Here is a 15,197-nt window from a genome sequence, read left to right on the forward strand (position 1 = left end):
GCTGGCATCTGACACTATTCCAGGCCTTGTGACTCCCCTGCGGGTGGAACCCATGGTCCCCTCGCTCCTCTGCTAGGGGATGCTGCTTTCCTTCTGATTGGCTCTGATGCTTTGGTCAGTGCTCCTCTGGCATTGGTCAGTTTAACGAGCCATTTCCTGCCCCACCAGCCAGCTCCCAAATAACAACTCGGAAATGGCTTATTAATTATGAAGGCCTGGCCGTTAGCTCAGGCTTGTTCCACTAGCTCTTAAATTAACCCATAATTTTATTAATCTACATCCTACCACGTGGCTTTTACCTCTCTCCCATTCTGCATGTTTTTCTTGTTCTACGTCTTTATGGCATTCCCTCTGCGCCTGTATTCTTCTTCCCCATTTCTCTCCCTCTGCCCGGAAGTTCCACCTATACCTCCTGCCTAGCTATTGACTGTTCAGCTTTTTATTACACCAATCACAACAATACACCTTTGCACCGTGTACAAATATCCCACAACAGGTCAGCTTTCCCCTGTGAGCAATGAGAGTACCACCACCAAAGGAGATGGACTTTGTAACCCGTGTGGGAGCCTTGCGACTCCTAGGGAGATGCCAGCCCCTCCTGAGAGCCATGGAAATCCTGCCATCCTGTGGGACATGACTACCCACTGTCATGTTCCAAGGGTCTGTGAAAGAGTCAAATGTTCCCAGAGAAATCTGTAGCCACAATAGTTGGGGGTATTGAGGTCCCACCAGACACACACCCTTGCTGTCATGACCCTTGTTTTGACTCCTGCTGAGGTAGAAGCCCAGCCTAGCCATGGCTGGGTGATGTCCTCCCTCCCACATGACCACTGAATGACCAGTGTCCGACTTCAGGGTCTTATAGGAGGAGGGAAACAGGAGCCTTTGCACACCCACCTTTGTATCACACACCCATGGCCGGTATCACCAACCAGGTGTAGAAATTGCCCCCTGAGAGGGCTGCAGAGATGGCTCAGAGGTTAAGAACACTGACTGCTCTTCCAGAGGTCCTGAGTTCAATTCCCAGCAACCACATGGTGGCTTACAACCATCTGTAATGAGATCTGGCACCCTCTTTGACCTGCAGGGATACACACAGACAGAACACTGTACAATAAAATAAATAAATAAATAAATAAATAAATAAATAAATAAGAAATTACCCCCTGAACCCCGTTGCCACCATTCAGAGTTGGCCCAGGCAGAAAAGCCTAGGCTACTCAGGTACGACTTCCAGTCTGAGTTCCCCACGGCTCTGTAGAGCTAGAACTCAGAGCTTGCTGTCAAGGTGACCTTCATGGGTGTGAGGACGAGTCTCTGTGCGCTCTGTGATTGGGCTCTGAAGGGAGCCCCTTGCAGTTTAGCCTGCCGCTCCTGTGCTGTGAGCGTGCACTGCGGAGGCCACCTTTCTGTCGAGACTTCCACTTTGACCCCCGCTCTGCTTCCTTTGCAGGTTCTTCTGCAGACTCGGTGAGTGCTCCCAACTCTACTCAGTCTTTGGGGCTGTGCCAACATGGAAGTGTGTCTGTCCGCTCCCTCCTGGAGGCCTGATAGCTGGGGTGTCTCCTAGCAGCACACCCGCTCTAACTCCCTAGGGATCTCCAGCTGTAGCTGCACCTCTGCAACACAGCATGCTTGCCCACAGGGACAGGTCACCAAAGTCATTATAGCGCATGAACCATGTCACCGGCAAGCCATAGAGTGCAGCCCTGTTATCCAGCCCTGTTATCCAGGCCCAAGGGGATGGAGCTGGCTCCATCACATAGCACGTGGTTGTTTTTCCAAAGGCGTGTCCAGAACAGACGCTGGAGGATAGTCAGGGAGGCTTGCAGGGGAGGTGGGAGTTGGGGGTATGTAACCGTGTTGGGGTGCACAGGATGGGGTATGGCTAATGTTGGGAGAGGAAATAGTGTTGCAGACCTTCACTGGAGGTTAGGACGTGACCCTGCTCTCCTGCTTCCTGCCTTGACCCTCCTGTGGGTAGTGCTGATGTCAGGACTAAGGGTGGAGCACCTTCCCTAACCCTCTGTCCTTGTCCTCACAGGATGCTTCTGGAGCCGCCCCAGGTGAGTGCGCTGGGCTCAGACGCCTTGGCAGTCTGTATGGGCGTGTGATGGCTGCTTAGCACGGCCGTTCTTTTTTTTTCTTTCTTTTTTCTTTATTTCTTTTCATTTTAATTTCAAGACAGGGTTTCTCTGTGTAACAGCCTTGGCTGTCCTGGAACTCGCTCTGTAGACCAGGTTAGCCTGGAACTCACAGAGATCCTCCTGCCTCTGCCTTCCAAGTGCTGGGATTAAAGGCGTGCGCCACCATCACCACCCAGCTAGCACAGTCATTCTTTGCCCTGGACTCTCTGGCTGCCTCCCCAGGTTGACTTAGGTTCTGATAGGGTGGGAAAGGGTCAGCCTGCAGAGAGGCAAGGACCTTCCACCCCAGCTCAGAGAGCTGCCAAGCTGCGGGCCCAGAACCTTGGTGGGCAGGAAGTCCAGGGATCACTGCCATTTTTCTCTGCCCCTGGTTTGGGCTGCCCAGACTGTTAAAACAGGCGGGCCTGACGGCCTCACATCCTGGATGAAGTCTGAGCTTCCTTAGAGGAAACTTAATCCCTACCCAGATGTTGCCAGTGCTGGGCCATGGTGACCTGGACCAGGCCCAGCAGGACAGTTCTGTGACATCTTTGAACATCTGGGGTGAGACTGGGGCACAACGGGACTCCATCTGAGGATAACCTCAGGCTCTTGGAGGCTCAGCCTCCATCTCCATTGCCGCCTCTCAGGCCTGCCTCTGACCAGTGCTGTGGCCCCCTCATCTCTAACATGGGACCCCACCCCAACTTTACACTGCAGATCCCAGTTCAGTGGTGTCTGGAGGTGACATAAAGCACCACCTAAAAATAAATGTCTGTTATTGAACTCTTCTGGCATCTGTTTCATTGAGTAGGTTACCTTCTTAGGATGTTTATCAAAAAGATGCAGGAGTAAAGGGGGAGTGAGGCGCCTCTGTGTTGGGGAGCAGTCGTCTCATCATAGGGTTCCCCAGACCAGAAAGGGTCTGTTATGGGGTGAGCTGCCAGCGGGTACAAGGTCACCAGTGAGTCATCCTCCTCTACCTTGTCATCCATAGGTCCCAAGATGGTTGCTGTGCAGAATTACCATGGTAACCCAGCCCCTCCGGGGAAGCCAGTGTTGACCTTCCAGACAGGGGACGTGATAGAGCTGCTCCGGGGTGACCCCGATTCTCCTTGGTGGGAGGTGAGTTCTGGGCCCTGGAGGGGAGGCATGCAGCATTGCTTCTCCCTGCCCATCCCCGAAGGCCAAAGCAGGGAGGTTTGGGGGTGACGCCATGCTATACAGGTAGGGGTGTGGCGTGCTTCCACAGAGACTCTTGTTTGCTCTGTCCTTCCTGCCTCAGTGCACCCTACAGGCCCCCACTGGGTTCTGTCCAAACCATGTTGTGCCTCGTCTCCAATGGCCCCATTCTGGTTGACAGCCCCTCACAGTGTTGGAGATTAGTCCCAGGGCCCTGTGTGGTAGGAGCGAGACAAACATGGTACCCACCTTGATATTCTTGTGGGCTAGTTTACAGTTCTGAGCTGGAGTGTATTACATCTTTAGCACCCTTTCTTTTGAGCCCCAACACCTAAGGAACCCTGAGACTCCATGGCCAGCTTGGAGTACAGAGTTTGAAGGTTGGCAATATCTGTACTGTCTTGCTTCCCCAAGGACACTGTCAGTAGCTGAGTCCAGACTGTTGAACCAGACTAGACAGTCACGTGACATGAGACCGAAGGATGCTCTGCATCCCAGGTGTCACGGTTTCGTTTTGTAGCTGCGACGGGACACCCCGACAGAAAGCAATCCAGGAGAAGGGGTTTGTTTGGCTCATGGCTCCAGGTTCCAGTCCATCACTGCAGGGGAGTCAGGCAGGAGCTTGAAACTCACATCACATCCACAGTCAAAAGCAGGGAGAAGGAAGGCATGCTCAGTGCTTAGCTCAGCTTCTCCACCAAGACCCAGCCCAGAAAGTGGTACTGCCCCTTTAAGGCTGCCTCTTCTCACCTCACTTAACCCCCCCCCCCAAAGGCAGACCAGCCTGATGTAGTCAGTTCCTTACTGAAACTCTTCTTAGATGATTCTAGGCTCTGTCAAATTGACAGTTAACCATCACACAAGGTCTGCATCCTCCTCCCTACCTCCTCCCTGGGTGTCTCTCTTTTTTGTTTGTTTGTTTGTTTTTTTTCGAGACAGGGTTTCTCTGTAGCTTTGGAGCCTGTCCTGGAACTAGCTCTTGTAGACCAGGCTGGCCTCAAACTCAGAAAGATCCGTCTGTCTCTGCCTCCCAAGTGCTGGGATTAAAGGCGTGTGCCACCACCGCCAGGCTTCCCTGGGTGTCTCTTAAGGTAGACTTGCAGAAACACTTGGCTGTTTTGCAGAAACACTTGGCTGTTGTGTTGTTTATCTGTAAAGTGGGACCGTCCTCACCGCTCTGCTCCAAGAGGTGGTGAGGTGGACTAAGTCACAGCAGGGAGGTGACGCTCTTGTCGGGCCTGGGGTTTGTGTCTGTCTAGAAACAGGCACCCAAGGGTCCTTCATGCCTCCTGGTTGCTTCTTTCTCCAGGGGCGACTGGTTCAAACCCGGAAGTCAGGGTATTTTCCCAGCTCATCCGTGAAGCCCTGCCCAGTGGATGGAAGGGTGAGTCTTTTTTCCTGTGGCTTCTCCATCACATGGTCCAAAATGCAGAGTTCTAGGGCCAAGGAGTCAGGTTGTCCTTGCTGGATGGCCACAGTAAGCCACATCTGGGGCAGAGCAGTTCATCCCAGGGTGGGCAGGGGTGCTATTGCCTGTTGAAGTTTTGGGGGCTGAGCATGAGCGGCCTGTGGATGTCTTAATCTATTGCTGTGAAGGGACCCATGACCAGGGAAACTCTTAGGAAAGAAAGCATTTCATTAGGGGCTTGCTTACAGATTCAGAGGCTTAGCCCGCTATCATCACGGTGGGGAGCATGGCGGGTGCATAGTCACGTGCATGGCTCTAGAACAGTAGCTGAGAGCTGCATCCTGCAGCAGACAGAAACACGGGTCCTGGCGTGGGCTTTTTGAAACCTCTAGTCCCATCCCTAACGACACACTTAACTCCAACGGGGCCACACCTTCTATCCCTTCTCAAATAGTTCCCTTCTCTTTGAGCCTAGGGGTCCATTCTTAGTCTAAGGCCACAGTGGGCATCCGCCCAGTTGAAACTGCCCCCCCCCTGTGGAGAAGGCTCTTTATGCCTCCTCATAGCTGGGAGAAGAGGAAGCTTCCCAGACACAAGGCCTGAGAGCTGGATCTTGTTAGGAACAACAAACAAGGCTGTTCTTGGCTCTGATGTCCAAAGCAGCAAGGAGCTGGCCTGGAATAACCTGACCCCTGTCCCCTCGAGGACAGCTGAAAGTGAAAGAGACACTTCCTTCTCCCTGAAAGCTGGGACAGGAAGCGTCCCCGCTCACCCCAGACCTACGGTTCCTCTGCTGCTTGAAGGAAATATTAAACACTAAGAACTCTTTGGATAGACTTGGGGAACCCATAGCAGAGGAGGACAGGGGTCAGGGATGGGGGACACAGTACCTCCTGAGTGTGGTCACTTCTTGTCCACTGTTGGGGATTTCTGTGGCCTCCGGCCTTTCCCTCCCAAGAATTAAGTTTGCTGTTGATTCCTTATTAATTCAGGCCTTGTGAAAATCAATCATTTCATTCATTCACGCCTTCCGGGAAAGTCAGTCATTCTCTTGGTCAACGTCCTGAACGACTGCTCAGAGGAAACTGGAAAGGCCCCTGGGATGTGACAGTTCAGGGGTGCTGGGCTAAGTTCACCTGAAATTCTGGTCCAGTATAGACTGCCGGTCGCAGGGTTGGATTTCTCATAAACTTCCCCTCTACTGCATGCCCCAGGGGACATTAATGCACCTGTGTTCTGTCCCTAGCCACCTATTGGCCGCCCGCCATCCCGGGAGATTGATTACACTGCATACCCTTGGTAAGTGGTTTGTGGGCAGCAGACTCGGGCATTTGGAGGCCCCTGTGCCATAGGGTGTGGCCCTGTAAGCCTGTGAGCAGGGGGAAACTGAGTCCTACCTTGGCTATCTCCCTGTCTCTAAAACGGATCCATAGGCTCCAGTATGTGTGGTAACGAGTCCTTTCCTATGCAGGCTTAACTGGGCTTCTTTATGTAAGCTGTAGAGGTGATGTATTTGTGGTTTGTAATCATGCCTTTGGTGAGAAGAGAAGCTGGGTTACGTGGAAGGATAAAGGTGGATGTTTGGGTATGGTCACAGGTCACGTGAGTCTTAGCCTATTGATTCTGTCCCTGCTGTGTCCAGTGCCTAGAACTATCCCTCAAAGCCGCATAACCGCGCATGGCAGCACACACTTCTAACCCCAGATGGGGCTCATTCCCCATTCGGTCCTTTGTCCCCTCCTAGCCCCTCACTGTTGTCTGTCCTATTGCATCTCTCTAGGAAGCCCACTGGGCCTGTGGGTGCATGCCCACCCTGCCCTGCAGGTAGCGAATGATTGATGTCATAGAGATCATGGGGCTTTCCCTCGATGGAGTCTTTATTTATTTCTTGTCATTTTACTGTGCAAACTACCCGGCACGACCGCTTAAGGAAGGAAAGGGTTATTTAGTTCCGGGGTACAGTACGCCATGGGGAAGCAGCCATGATCAGGAAGCAGAGCGATGAGCAAATGCTGGCTCAGCTTGCTTTTCTTTTTATTCAGCCTGAGAAGCCATCCCCTGGGACTGTGTCCCACCCGCAGGGAGCCTGGGGCTTCCCACCTCAATTAGCTTAATGGAGATCACCCCTGAGACATCAGAGACTGTTCCCACGGTGACTCGAGCTGACACTCAAGAATATCCACCACAGTTGCTATGGTGTCTGAATTATGTTTTCATTCTCCGACAATCTCAGACGTGTCTGGTGTTGCCTCCACCACTCCTCGGCTCCCCAGCATCTCCCCAGCTGGCACCTCCCACTTTTATAGTGTGTGCCACCCTTGGAGTTTATAACCAGAGTGTGGGCAACCTTTCAGTGGCTACCACTAAAGAAAGTGACCCCTCTCCCCCACCCCCCAAGAGATTTGATTTATTAGCCGCAGATCTACCTTGGTTGTGCAGCATTGCTGAACACTAGGCGCATGGTGTCACATTGTGGGAACATGGGATTGCTTTGCTGAGGTGACCAACCTGACCACCTTTTTTTGATGATGGGAAAGGCCTGATTTTGCTCAGCTCTCATTCTGTATGGACGCTGGCTGTCTCCAGAGTGTCTCCCCAAGATGCCACATCATTACTTCAAGTAGTGAAAACAATTTAGAAAAATGGGGTCTGATAGAAGTTTGTGCTTCGAACAGTCCCTCTGCCTGGCTGTGGCGCATTCGTCTCTCTCCCCAGTGACATCTTTCTCAGACATCCTTGTATTCTTGACCTAAGGTGCTGTTCCCCACACTGTGCTCTGGTCAGGACATGGCCACAAACCCCTCATCAGTTGCCTATCTCCTCACCTCAAAGATTAAAGTTCAGACAAGGAGCAAAGCCTGAGACAGGTGACATGTACACACCAAGGCCACCACCTCCTCAGCAATGTGTCACAGCTCTGATTTCCCGACCCCAGGTTTGCTGGCAACATGGAACGGCAGCAGACGGACAACCTGCTCAAGTCTCATCCCAGCGGGACCTACCTCATCAGAGAGCGTCCAGCCGAGGCTGAGCGCTTCGCCATCAGCATCAAGTAAGCCTAGGACTGTGTCTCCCCCCTCCCCCCGGACCCGTTATTGAGGGGATGGAGTGGGTCTTCTCCAGTGTTCAGGCTAGAAAATCTTGGGCGAGGGAGAGGCAGAGAACACATGCTAGCCGTCGGGACTCCTTGCATGTGCTGGCCACACTAGACACAACTCCATGGCCACGCGGGTCGAGGAGGGAGCGTTTTCAGACACAGGCGGACTGGTAGGACACTAGGAGGTGTTGCCAGGGATGTACTGGATGTCCAGGGAGTCTTAGGTAGGATGCATGTACCCATCATGTTCTTTTGTGGCATCTGGGGACCCTTGGAGAACTCCAGCAGTGACCGTGACAGCCTTGTAGCTTAGACCACAGGCCCTTGTTCTGGGCATCTTTCCTCAGATAAACAAAACAAAACAAAAAAAACCTGGCAGTTTGTTTTCCTCAGCACAGGACACCCAGGGGCACAAGTTATTAGATGTTACAGGGTTAAGAAATGCATAGCCAACCCCATGTAATGACCTGGTAGACGTCATACCCACCTCATAGGAGTGTCCACTGTGTCTTGTGTATGCCTGGCCTTCAGGACAGCACTGTGGGGATCCTATTGATGAGGCTCACAGCACACGTTCAGTCCAGGGTGACACGGCTAGGTGCCTGCAAAGGCCCGGTGGAGTGGGAGACTGGCCACCTGGCAGCTTGATTACTCATTAGTCTGCTTTTGCTCTAGCTGATTGCAGGGTATTGAACCAACCTTATATTCCTAGACATTCCTGGAATGTCTCTCCAGCCCTCAGCCCTGGCCAAGGTGCCTAGTCCATGTTACATGTTCCGTTTCTGAACAGATAGACACGGGATGGGGAGATGGGTTCTCTTGCTTCACTGACTGCCTTCCTACACCCACAGTCATTGGGATACTGGTTCCAGTTTTCTGTCCGTGTGATGTCTTTGGCCATGGTGCCTGACATGGCTTGGGGTGGCTTTCAGAAGAGCCCCCCCCCAAGGCTCTCTATGTTGGGAACACTTGAACTAAAGACAGTGATGGACGAGGGCGGAGTCCGCTGTCTTTGAGCCATAGTGGACTTGCACTCTGTGCTTCTGGACCAGCCTGGAGGATTTTAGAGACTGAGATCAGGGCAGTGTGAGCTGCTTACAAGAAGAAGGGGGATCTCCCAATGTCCAAAGCCAGTGAGCCAAAGCCCTAGCCTGGAGGCAGCAGAAACCTGCAGAGGGTGGTGGGAAGGGAGGAGAGGAGTGAGTTGGTAGTGGGGACTCTAGAGTATGGACTTCAAGCACTCAGGGAGAGCGCTGGGCTAGGTCCCGGATCTGCCCCAATGGAGTGCTGGAGAAATGGCTGGCCTGGAGTGACTGCAGAGGTGGCACAGAGGTTTGGGTCAGGATCCCCCTGGACCAGATCTGGAGTGGACCTGGGACTGTGTGCGTGTGCAGTAACCACTGGGCTGTGTCCGTGTGTCCGTCCAGGTTCAATGACGAGGTGAAGCACATCAAGGTGGTGGAGAAGGACAACTGGATCCACATCACCGAAGCTAAGAAGTTTGAGAGCCTCCTGGTACGTGTGCCCGGCACTCCTGCTGCCCCGGCCCCTGGCCGCGGAGGCCACAACGCCTCTCCCCTCCACAGCCGTTCTGCTCCCCGATGGCCCATTCTCTCTGCCTAGGGAGGGATGATTCTCAGCAGCGTGGGGGCAAAATTTAGGGGAACTTGATCGGGTACCTTGGGACAGTTGGGAGGATGTTGTACTTGAGTCTGGACACTCCAAAGCCTTCCCTAAGTCACGTGACAGAACAGAAACCAAGGGCCAGGGAGGCTTCTCACCCAACAGGAGACTATAAGCAACCTCAAACCTAGTCTCTCCACCTCTTTGAGCCCCGCCATAATGAAGTGGAAGGCGTAGTGTTCTTTACAGTGACATGATAATGTTTCTGGTATTCCTTCCCTCCACCCCATCCCCTTTTCGGTACCAATGTAGAGCCCAGGGCCTCACACACTTTAGGCAATTGCCCTACAATTGGGCCCAACCTCAACCTCAGCTCTTTCTCTTTGTTTTTGGAGGTAAGGGTCTCCCTATGTAGCCCTGACTGGTCTAGAACTCATTATATGGACCAGGCTGCCCTTAAACTCTCAAAGATCCGCCTGCCTCTGCCTTCCTAATGCTGGGATTAAAGGCCTGCGCCACCACACCTGGCCCCAGATTTCTTTTAAGCAAAAACACTGTCCTCAGGTAGGACGCTGGAGCTTTCCTTTCCCCTCTGTGGCCCATGGGAAAACGCAAAGTTAAACAGAAGGTGCCTAAAATCCCATTCTCAACCCAAAGCCAACATGTACCGTCAGGTGAGGCTCTAGGTGCCTCTCCCGGGACAGCCAGGCCACCGTTCATGGGGCTTTTACAAAGCCACGATACCACCCTTCCTGTGGCCATCATTCATGGTTGCCCAGTCCTCTCCCTGGTACTGTCCTCATGGCATTGACCCTGCAGGTGTGCCCTCACTCAGCGGTTTGTCCTCCAACCTTGGCATTCCTTCCAGAGCATTCTTTCAGCAATATTTGGGATCACTAAAGCTGAGGGAGAAGTCTTTGAGGCACTGACCATCCTAGCTGGACTGGGCTGGAGTGAGGGGCTCTCTGAGGAGCCCAGGAGGTGGGAGGGCTCCTGATTCTCCAGCCGTTGGTGAGCGTGCGCCCCCTGCAGGAGCTGGTGGAGTATTACCAGTGCCACTCACTCAAGGAAAGCTTCAAGCAGTTGGACACTACGCTCAAGTTCCCCTACAAGTCTCGGGAGCGCGCCACCACCAGGACCTCAAGCCGGTCCTCAGGTAATGTCTGGGCCCAGGGTTATTCAGCCAGGCCACTTCCAGGGCCAAGATGCTCCCTGTCCATCTGGGTCAAGAGTTGTTGCCCCCATCCCCGAGCGTGGACCCGGCCCACCTCGTCTGTCACTGCTGCTGGCCCATGCCCCTTCCCATTTCGTGTAGCAGATGGGGCCTGCACTGCCCCCCTGGCTCCTGATGCCTGTGCTTGGAGCTGACAGTAGTGAGAAGCAATAGGGTGGGATCTGGGCAGATCCCTCCCAGGGTGCCCTGGGGCCTGGGATGTGTGAGCCAGCTATCTGCCTAAAGTGGGGACTCCAAAGCAGAGGACAGGGGCACAACCTGGACCTTGGGACAGACAGAGGGCCAGAGCATTTGGCTCCAGCTCAGAGCTCTTTGCCTTAAGTAAGCCAAGTCTCTGGTCTACAGGGACCCGCAGAGCCCTGAGCCCTCCCCTCCCCCACTCCAGACAGAGCAGACAATCAGAGGGTTGCCAGCCTCTATGGCAGTGGGCCCCATTGTCTTTTCTTTTTTAAAGATTTATTTATTTATTATGTATACAACATTCTGCCTCCATGTATGCCCACATGCCAGAAGAGGGCGCCAGATCTCATTACAGATGGTTGTGAGCCACCATGTGGTTGCTGGGAATTGAACTCAGGTCCTCTGGAAGAGCAGCCAGTGCTCTTAACCACTGAGCCATCTCTCCAGCCACACACCCCCATTGTCTTTTCAAGACATAGGTGAAGAGCAAGCAGTGGTCTAGCTGTGCCTATGCTAGGCCCCTGCCCTTTCTGGTGCCCTCCTGAGGTAGAGCCTGGCATCCCCTGTGCTCCGCGGCCATCGGTGTCCTGCCTTCTGTCTTATGCTTTCTCTTGCCTCTTTGCAGCTTCCTGCGCCTCCTACAACTTTTCTTTTCTCAGTCCTCAGGGCCTCAGCTTTGCCCCTCAGGGCCCCTCCGCTCCCTTCTGGTCAGGTACCTCTACTGCTCAGGGTCCAGCCTGATGGGTCCCCCTGGCTGTGCAGCCCGGTGCTGGGTGGGGAGGGGGCTGGGAATCAGGGCCACCGAGGCTGCTGCACAGGAGGACACTTTAAGCAGGGCTCTTTCCTGGTCACGCTGATAGCTACTTCCCTGCCTCCTTAGCTGTTACCCTTCACAGCCATTGGGAGCTTTGCCTCTGGTTGTGGGAAATAGGATGGGCGGAGCTGGCAACTGCTCTGTGTCCTTGACAGCTGCCTAGGAATGGAATGGGTGCAGAAGAAGGGGCTGCGGTCAGCCTTGGTACAGCATGCGTTCTGCTGCCAGAGTCAAAGCCCTGCTGTGTGGGCTGTGTGTCCCCTCACTCACTGCCATTGTCAACCTGTTCCATGGGACTTTCTGGGTTCTGGGCCAAACCAGTTCAGGGGGTTTCCAGTCTAGTTTGGAGATCTGGGATGGAGGAACCACAGGCTGTAGTGGTCAAGATGTGGGTGCCTGCTCTGTTCACCAGTGACATGCCTGTTGCCTGTGATAGCTGCCCAGCATGGGTGGTGATAGCTCCAACCCTCTGCTAGTGCATGCACGGGTGTTCACATACCAAAGCCACCAAGGTTTGAAGGGCTCTGAGCTGGAGGCTAGTGTGTCCTCCAGAGACCTTCTTCTGGCTGTGGGCACAAAGCCAGACTCTCTGTACTGGGGATGAGACCTAGCTCGGTCCAAGGGCCTCTGAGCCCTGACTGAGCAGCTCCTGCGGTTGTGTGATGTCCCACCCTGTCTGCCCCAAATAGTGTTCACGCCACGGGTCATTGGCACAGCTGTGGCCAGGTACAACTTCGCTGCACGGGACATGCGGGAGCTGTCGTTGAGGGAAGGTGATGTGGTAAAGATCTACAGCCGAATCGGCGGGGACCAGGGCTGGTGGAAAGGCGAGACAAACGGACGGGTGAGTAACTTGCCTGGCCTGAGGGCTTCATGAAGAGGCCCAGTGCCGACCCAGCTGGACTCAGACAAGCTATTCTAGAGCCTTGACCATGCTCAGCCTTGTTCTAGGCACACTGTGTCTGAGCTCTCTCCCCGATGTCACAGGGGTGGGAGGGGGCTGCGAATCCATATGTTCACTGTGATCCAGGCTCCACAGACCCTGTACTATGTCAGACCCTGTTTCTCTGCCTTTATGGTCACTCAGGAACAGGTTTTATATACAGTCTTCTGGTCACTTGCAGGTAGAGAAGCCACAGGGACCCATCAGGTCCTACCCACCCTATCCCTTCCTCCTGTTTCCAATGACTGCCAGGTGGTCCCCTCAAACTCTTTCCCCTAGAGACCTGCAAAAAGCCCTCTCTATCCCAAGACCCATCTAGAGCCACTGGCTTTGACCCAGGTCTCTGAGCAACCTTTTGGAAAGACAGAGAGTTCCATGTGCCACCAGCAGGAAAACTGAGTGTTTCTGGGACTGCAGGTACCCACAGACAAATGTACTTGTCTGCAGAGAGCCGGGCAGCCTTGGCTCCCCTGCTGAACGTTCTGCAGCTGGTAGCAGGAGCCATTCTGTTGCCTCTGAGCTTGGCATCTGTGTTGCAGGCCCCAGATGTGTTCACTTATACCCAGCTGCTGCCCTTCAAAGAGTGAGGCAGTTAAGTCATAGCAGCGACTTTGAGGGCTGGCTCTGAAAGCGAGCCCATGCTGGTTGTCTTGGAAGCAGCTGGGGCCCTCACCAGGTCCAGGCAATTCCATAGCACAATTTGAAAATAACTAGTTTGAGCTTTTGTGAGTAGCTCTTGTTGAGTTAACTTGCTGTCATTGTGGAATGCCTCTTTATTTCTGGCAGTTTTACTGCTGAACCTGTCTTTTGACAGAGGCAGCGGCCGTTTTCCTTGAGTGGGTGCTTTTCTAACCACCTCCCCACACTCTTTCCTATTATGGTTGATTTTTCTCTTTCCTTGTACTTGAGATAAGTTTCTTTTTTTCTCTTTTTTTCTTTCTTTTTTTTTTGAGATAAGTTTCTTATAACCAGTTGGAATTTTCAAAGTGGATCTAATGTGGCAGTCTTTGCCCTTTAGTTGGCCTGTGTAGTCCATTTACATTTAGTATAAATAGTGGGCTATTCATTTGTAAGACCAACATCTTGTTGCTTATTGTCGGTCAGTCACTCCCCTCTCCTTTCTGAGCAACTTTTGGGTTAACCCATATATTTTCTATCTATTTTATTTCCCCTCCTCATGATGGGTGTTTTAGTTATATACCCTTTTACCACATGCGCTAATATTCTGGTGGTTGCAGGTGCTCTTGGACGATAGAGTCTCTGCAGTGATGACTTTTACCCCTGGGAAAGTGTGAATTTATAATTCACAGCCTTGAATTTGAAAGTAATTGCCCAAATGACATTTCTTTTTTTTTTTAAATATTTATTTATTATGTATACAATATTCTGTCTGTGTGTATGCCTGCAGGCCAGAAGAGGGCACCAGACCTCATTACAGATGGTTGTGAGCCATCATGTGGTTGCTGGGAATTGAACTCAGAACCTTTGGAAGAGCAGGCAATGCTCTTAACCACTGAGCCATCTCTCCAGCCCCCAAAATGACATTTCTTTACTCATTAATATTTCCTGAAGTCAAGGCCTTTCTCCTTTGACATAATATAGTTCTCTGATCTGTAGTCAAATTTTCTAATTTCACCGAATTTCTCAATTACCTTTCTTCTTGCTGTTGTTTCCTGGATACATGGACTACTCGCCATGGCCATCATCTTAATTGGACCGTTCCTCAGTTTCTCTCGGTCATATATGACTTGTAACATTTCTTGAAGAGAAGACAGTTATTTTACCCCATTGTTATATTTTCTGTTTCTTCATATGTAGACAGAGGCCACGCCTTCATGTTGGTGTACACAGGACTGTCATTCACCAGTGTCAGTCACAGCACCTGTCCTATGCTTCTGCAGCTGTGATAAAACACTGACCAAAACCAGTTTAGGGGAGGAAAGGGCTTGTTTGATCTTACACATCGCAGGATACCCTGCCTAGGGGATGGTGTTGCCCACAGTGGGCGGAACTCCTACATCAACTAGCAATCAAGACAGTCGCACGGACACGTCTGTCTGGTCTGGGAAATCCTTTAACCAAGGCTTGTCCTCTGAGATCTAGCTAGGATGGGTTCTGATTGGAGTGTCCAGGTCCAGGTTCTCATTATCTGTGGAATTAACTTTGAACTTGATTGAGAGTCCATCTGCCAGGTTCCTCTCTTTCCTTTTCCATCTGCATCCTATCCAGGATTTACCTGTTAGTCCTGCTCCCTGTCTAACCTGTTGTTACTCCTTTTAGAGTCTTTCAAGTCATTGTATCTTTTGATTCTAGGGGTTTTTCCCCTCTTCTTCCCTTCTTCCTTTTTGTCTATTGGTTAGTTTTGTTTTATTTTTGAAGCCAGGGTCTCACTGAAAAGGCATGGCTGGCCTTGAACTCAGGGAAATCCTTGGTCTGAATGCTGGGGTTGTGGATGGGCGTCACCACATCCAGCTTCTGGCCTAGGACTTCTTTGTTGACTCCTGTTTTCTGGAAGGAATGTCTGCTCTCTCGCCAGTTTCCTAACTATATGGGGTAGCTCTTACTAACTGTATGGGGTAGCTCTTACTAA

General features: G+C 52.3%; 1 protein-coding gene across 6 annotated transcripts in view; it reads left to right on the plus strand.

Moving 5' to 3' along the window:
• The window catches only part of Vav2 (vav guanine nucleotide exchange factor 2), a 174,953-nt gene that overhangs the window by 157,650 nt on the left and 2,106 nt on the right, over window positions 1-15,197 (plus strand). For 4 of the 6 annotated variants that reach the window (XM_013346056.2, XM_026778742.1, XM_026778743.1 and 1 more), the window contains 10 exons: window positions 1,454-1,470; window positions 2,045-2,066; window positions 3,124-3,251; window positions 4,618-4,692; window positions 5,963-6,015; window positions 7,652-7,768; window positions 9,241-9,328; window positions 10,469-10,592; window positions 11,476-11,562; window positions 12,354-12,508. In XM_013346056.2, coding sequence (XP_013201510.1) covers window positions 1,454-1,470; window positions 2,045-2,066; window positions 3,124-3,251; window positions 4,618-4,692; window positions 5,963-6,015; window positions 7,652-7,768; window positions 9,241-9,328; window positions 10,469-10,592; window positions 11,476-11,562; window positions 12,354-12,508 — 866 coding nt within the window. The remainder of the gene's footprint in view (window positions 1-1,453; window positions 1,471-2,044; window positions 2,067-3,123; window positions 3,252-4,617; window positions 4,693-5,962; window positions 6,016-7,651; window positions 7,769-9,240; window positions 9,329-10,468; window positions 10,593-11,475; window positions 11,563-12,353; window positions 12,509-15,197) is intronic. The other 2 variants (XM_026778744.1, XM_026778745.1) reach the window with 1 other exon arrangement.

Source organism: Microtus ochrogaster, chromosome 4 (genome assembly GCF_000317375.1).
Source record: "Microtus ochrogaster isolate Prairie Vole_2 chromosome 4, MicOch1.0, whole genome shotgun sequence".
Classification (NCBI taxonomy): domain Eukaryota; kingdom Metazoa; phylum Chordata; class Mammalia; order Rodentia; family Cricetidae; genus Microtus; species Microtus ochrogaster.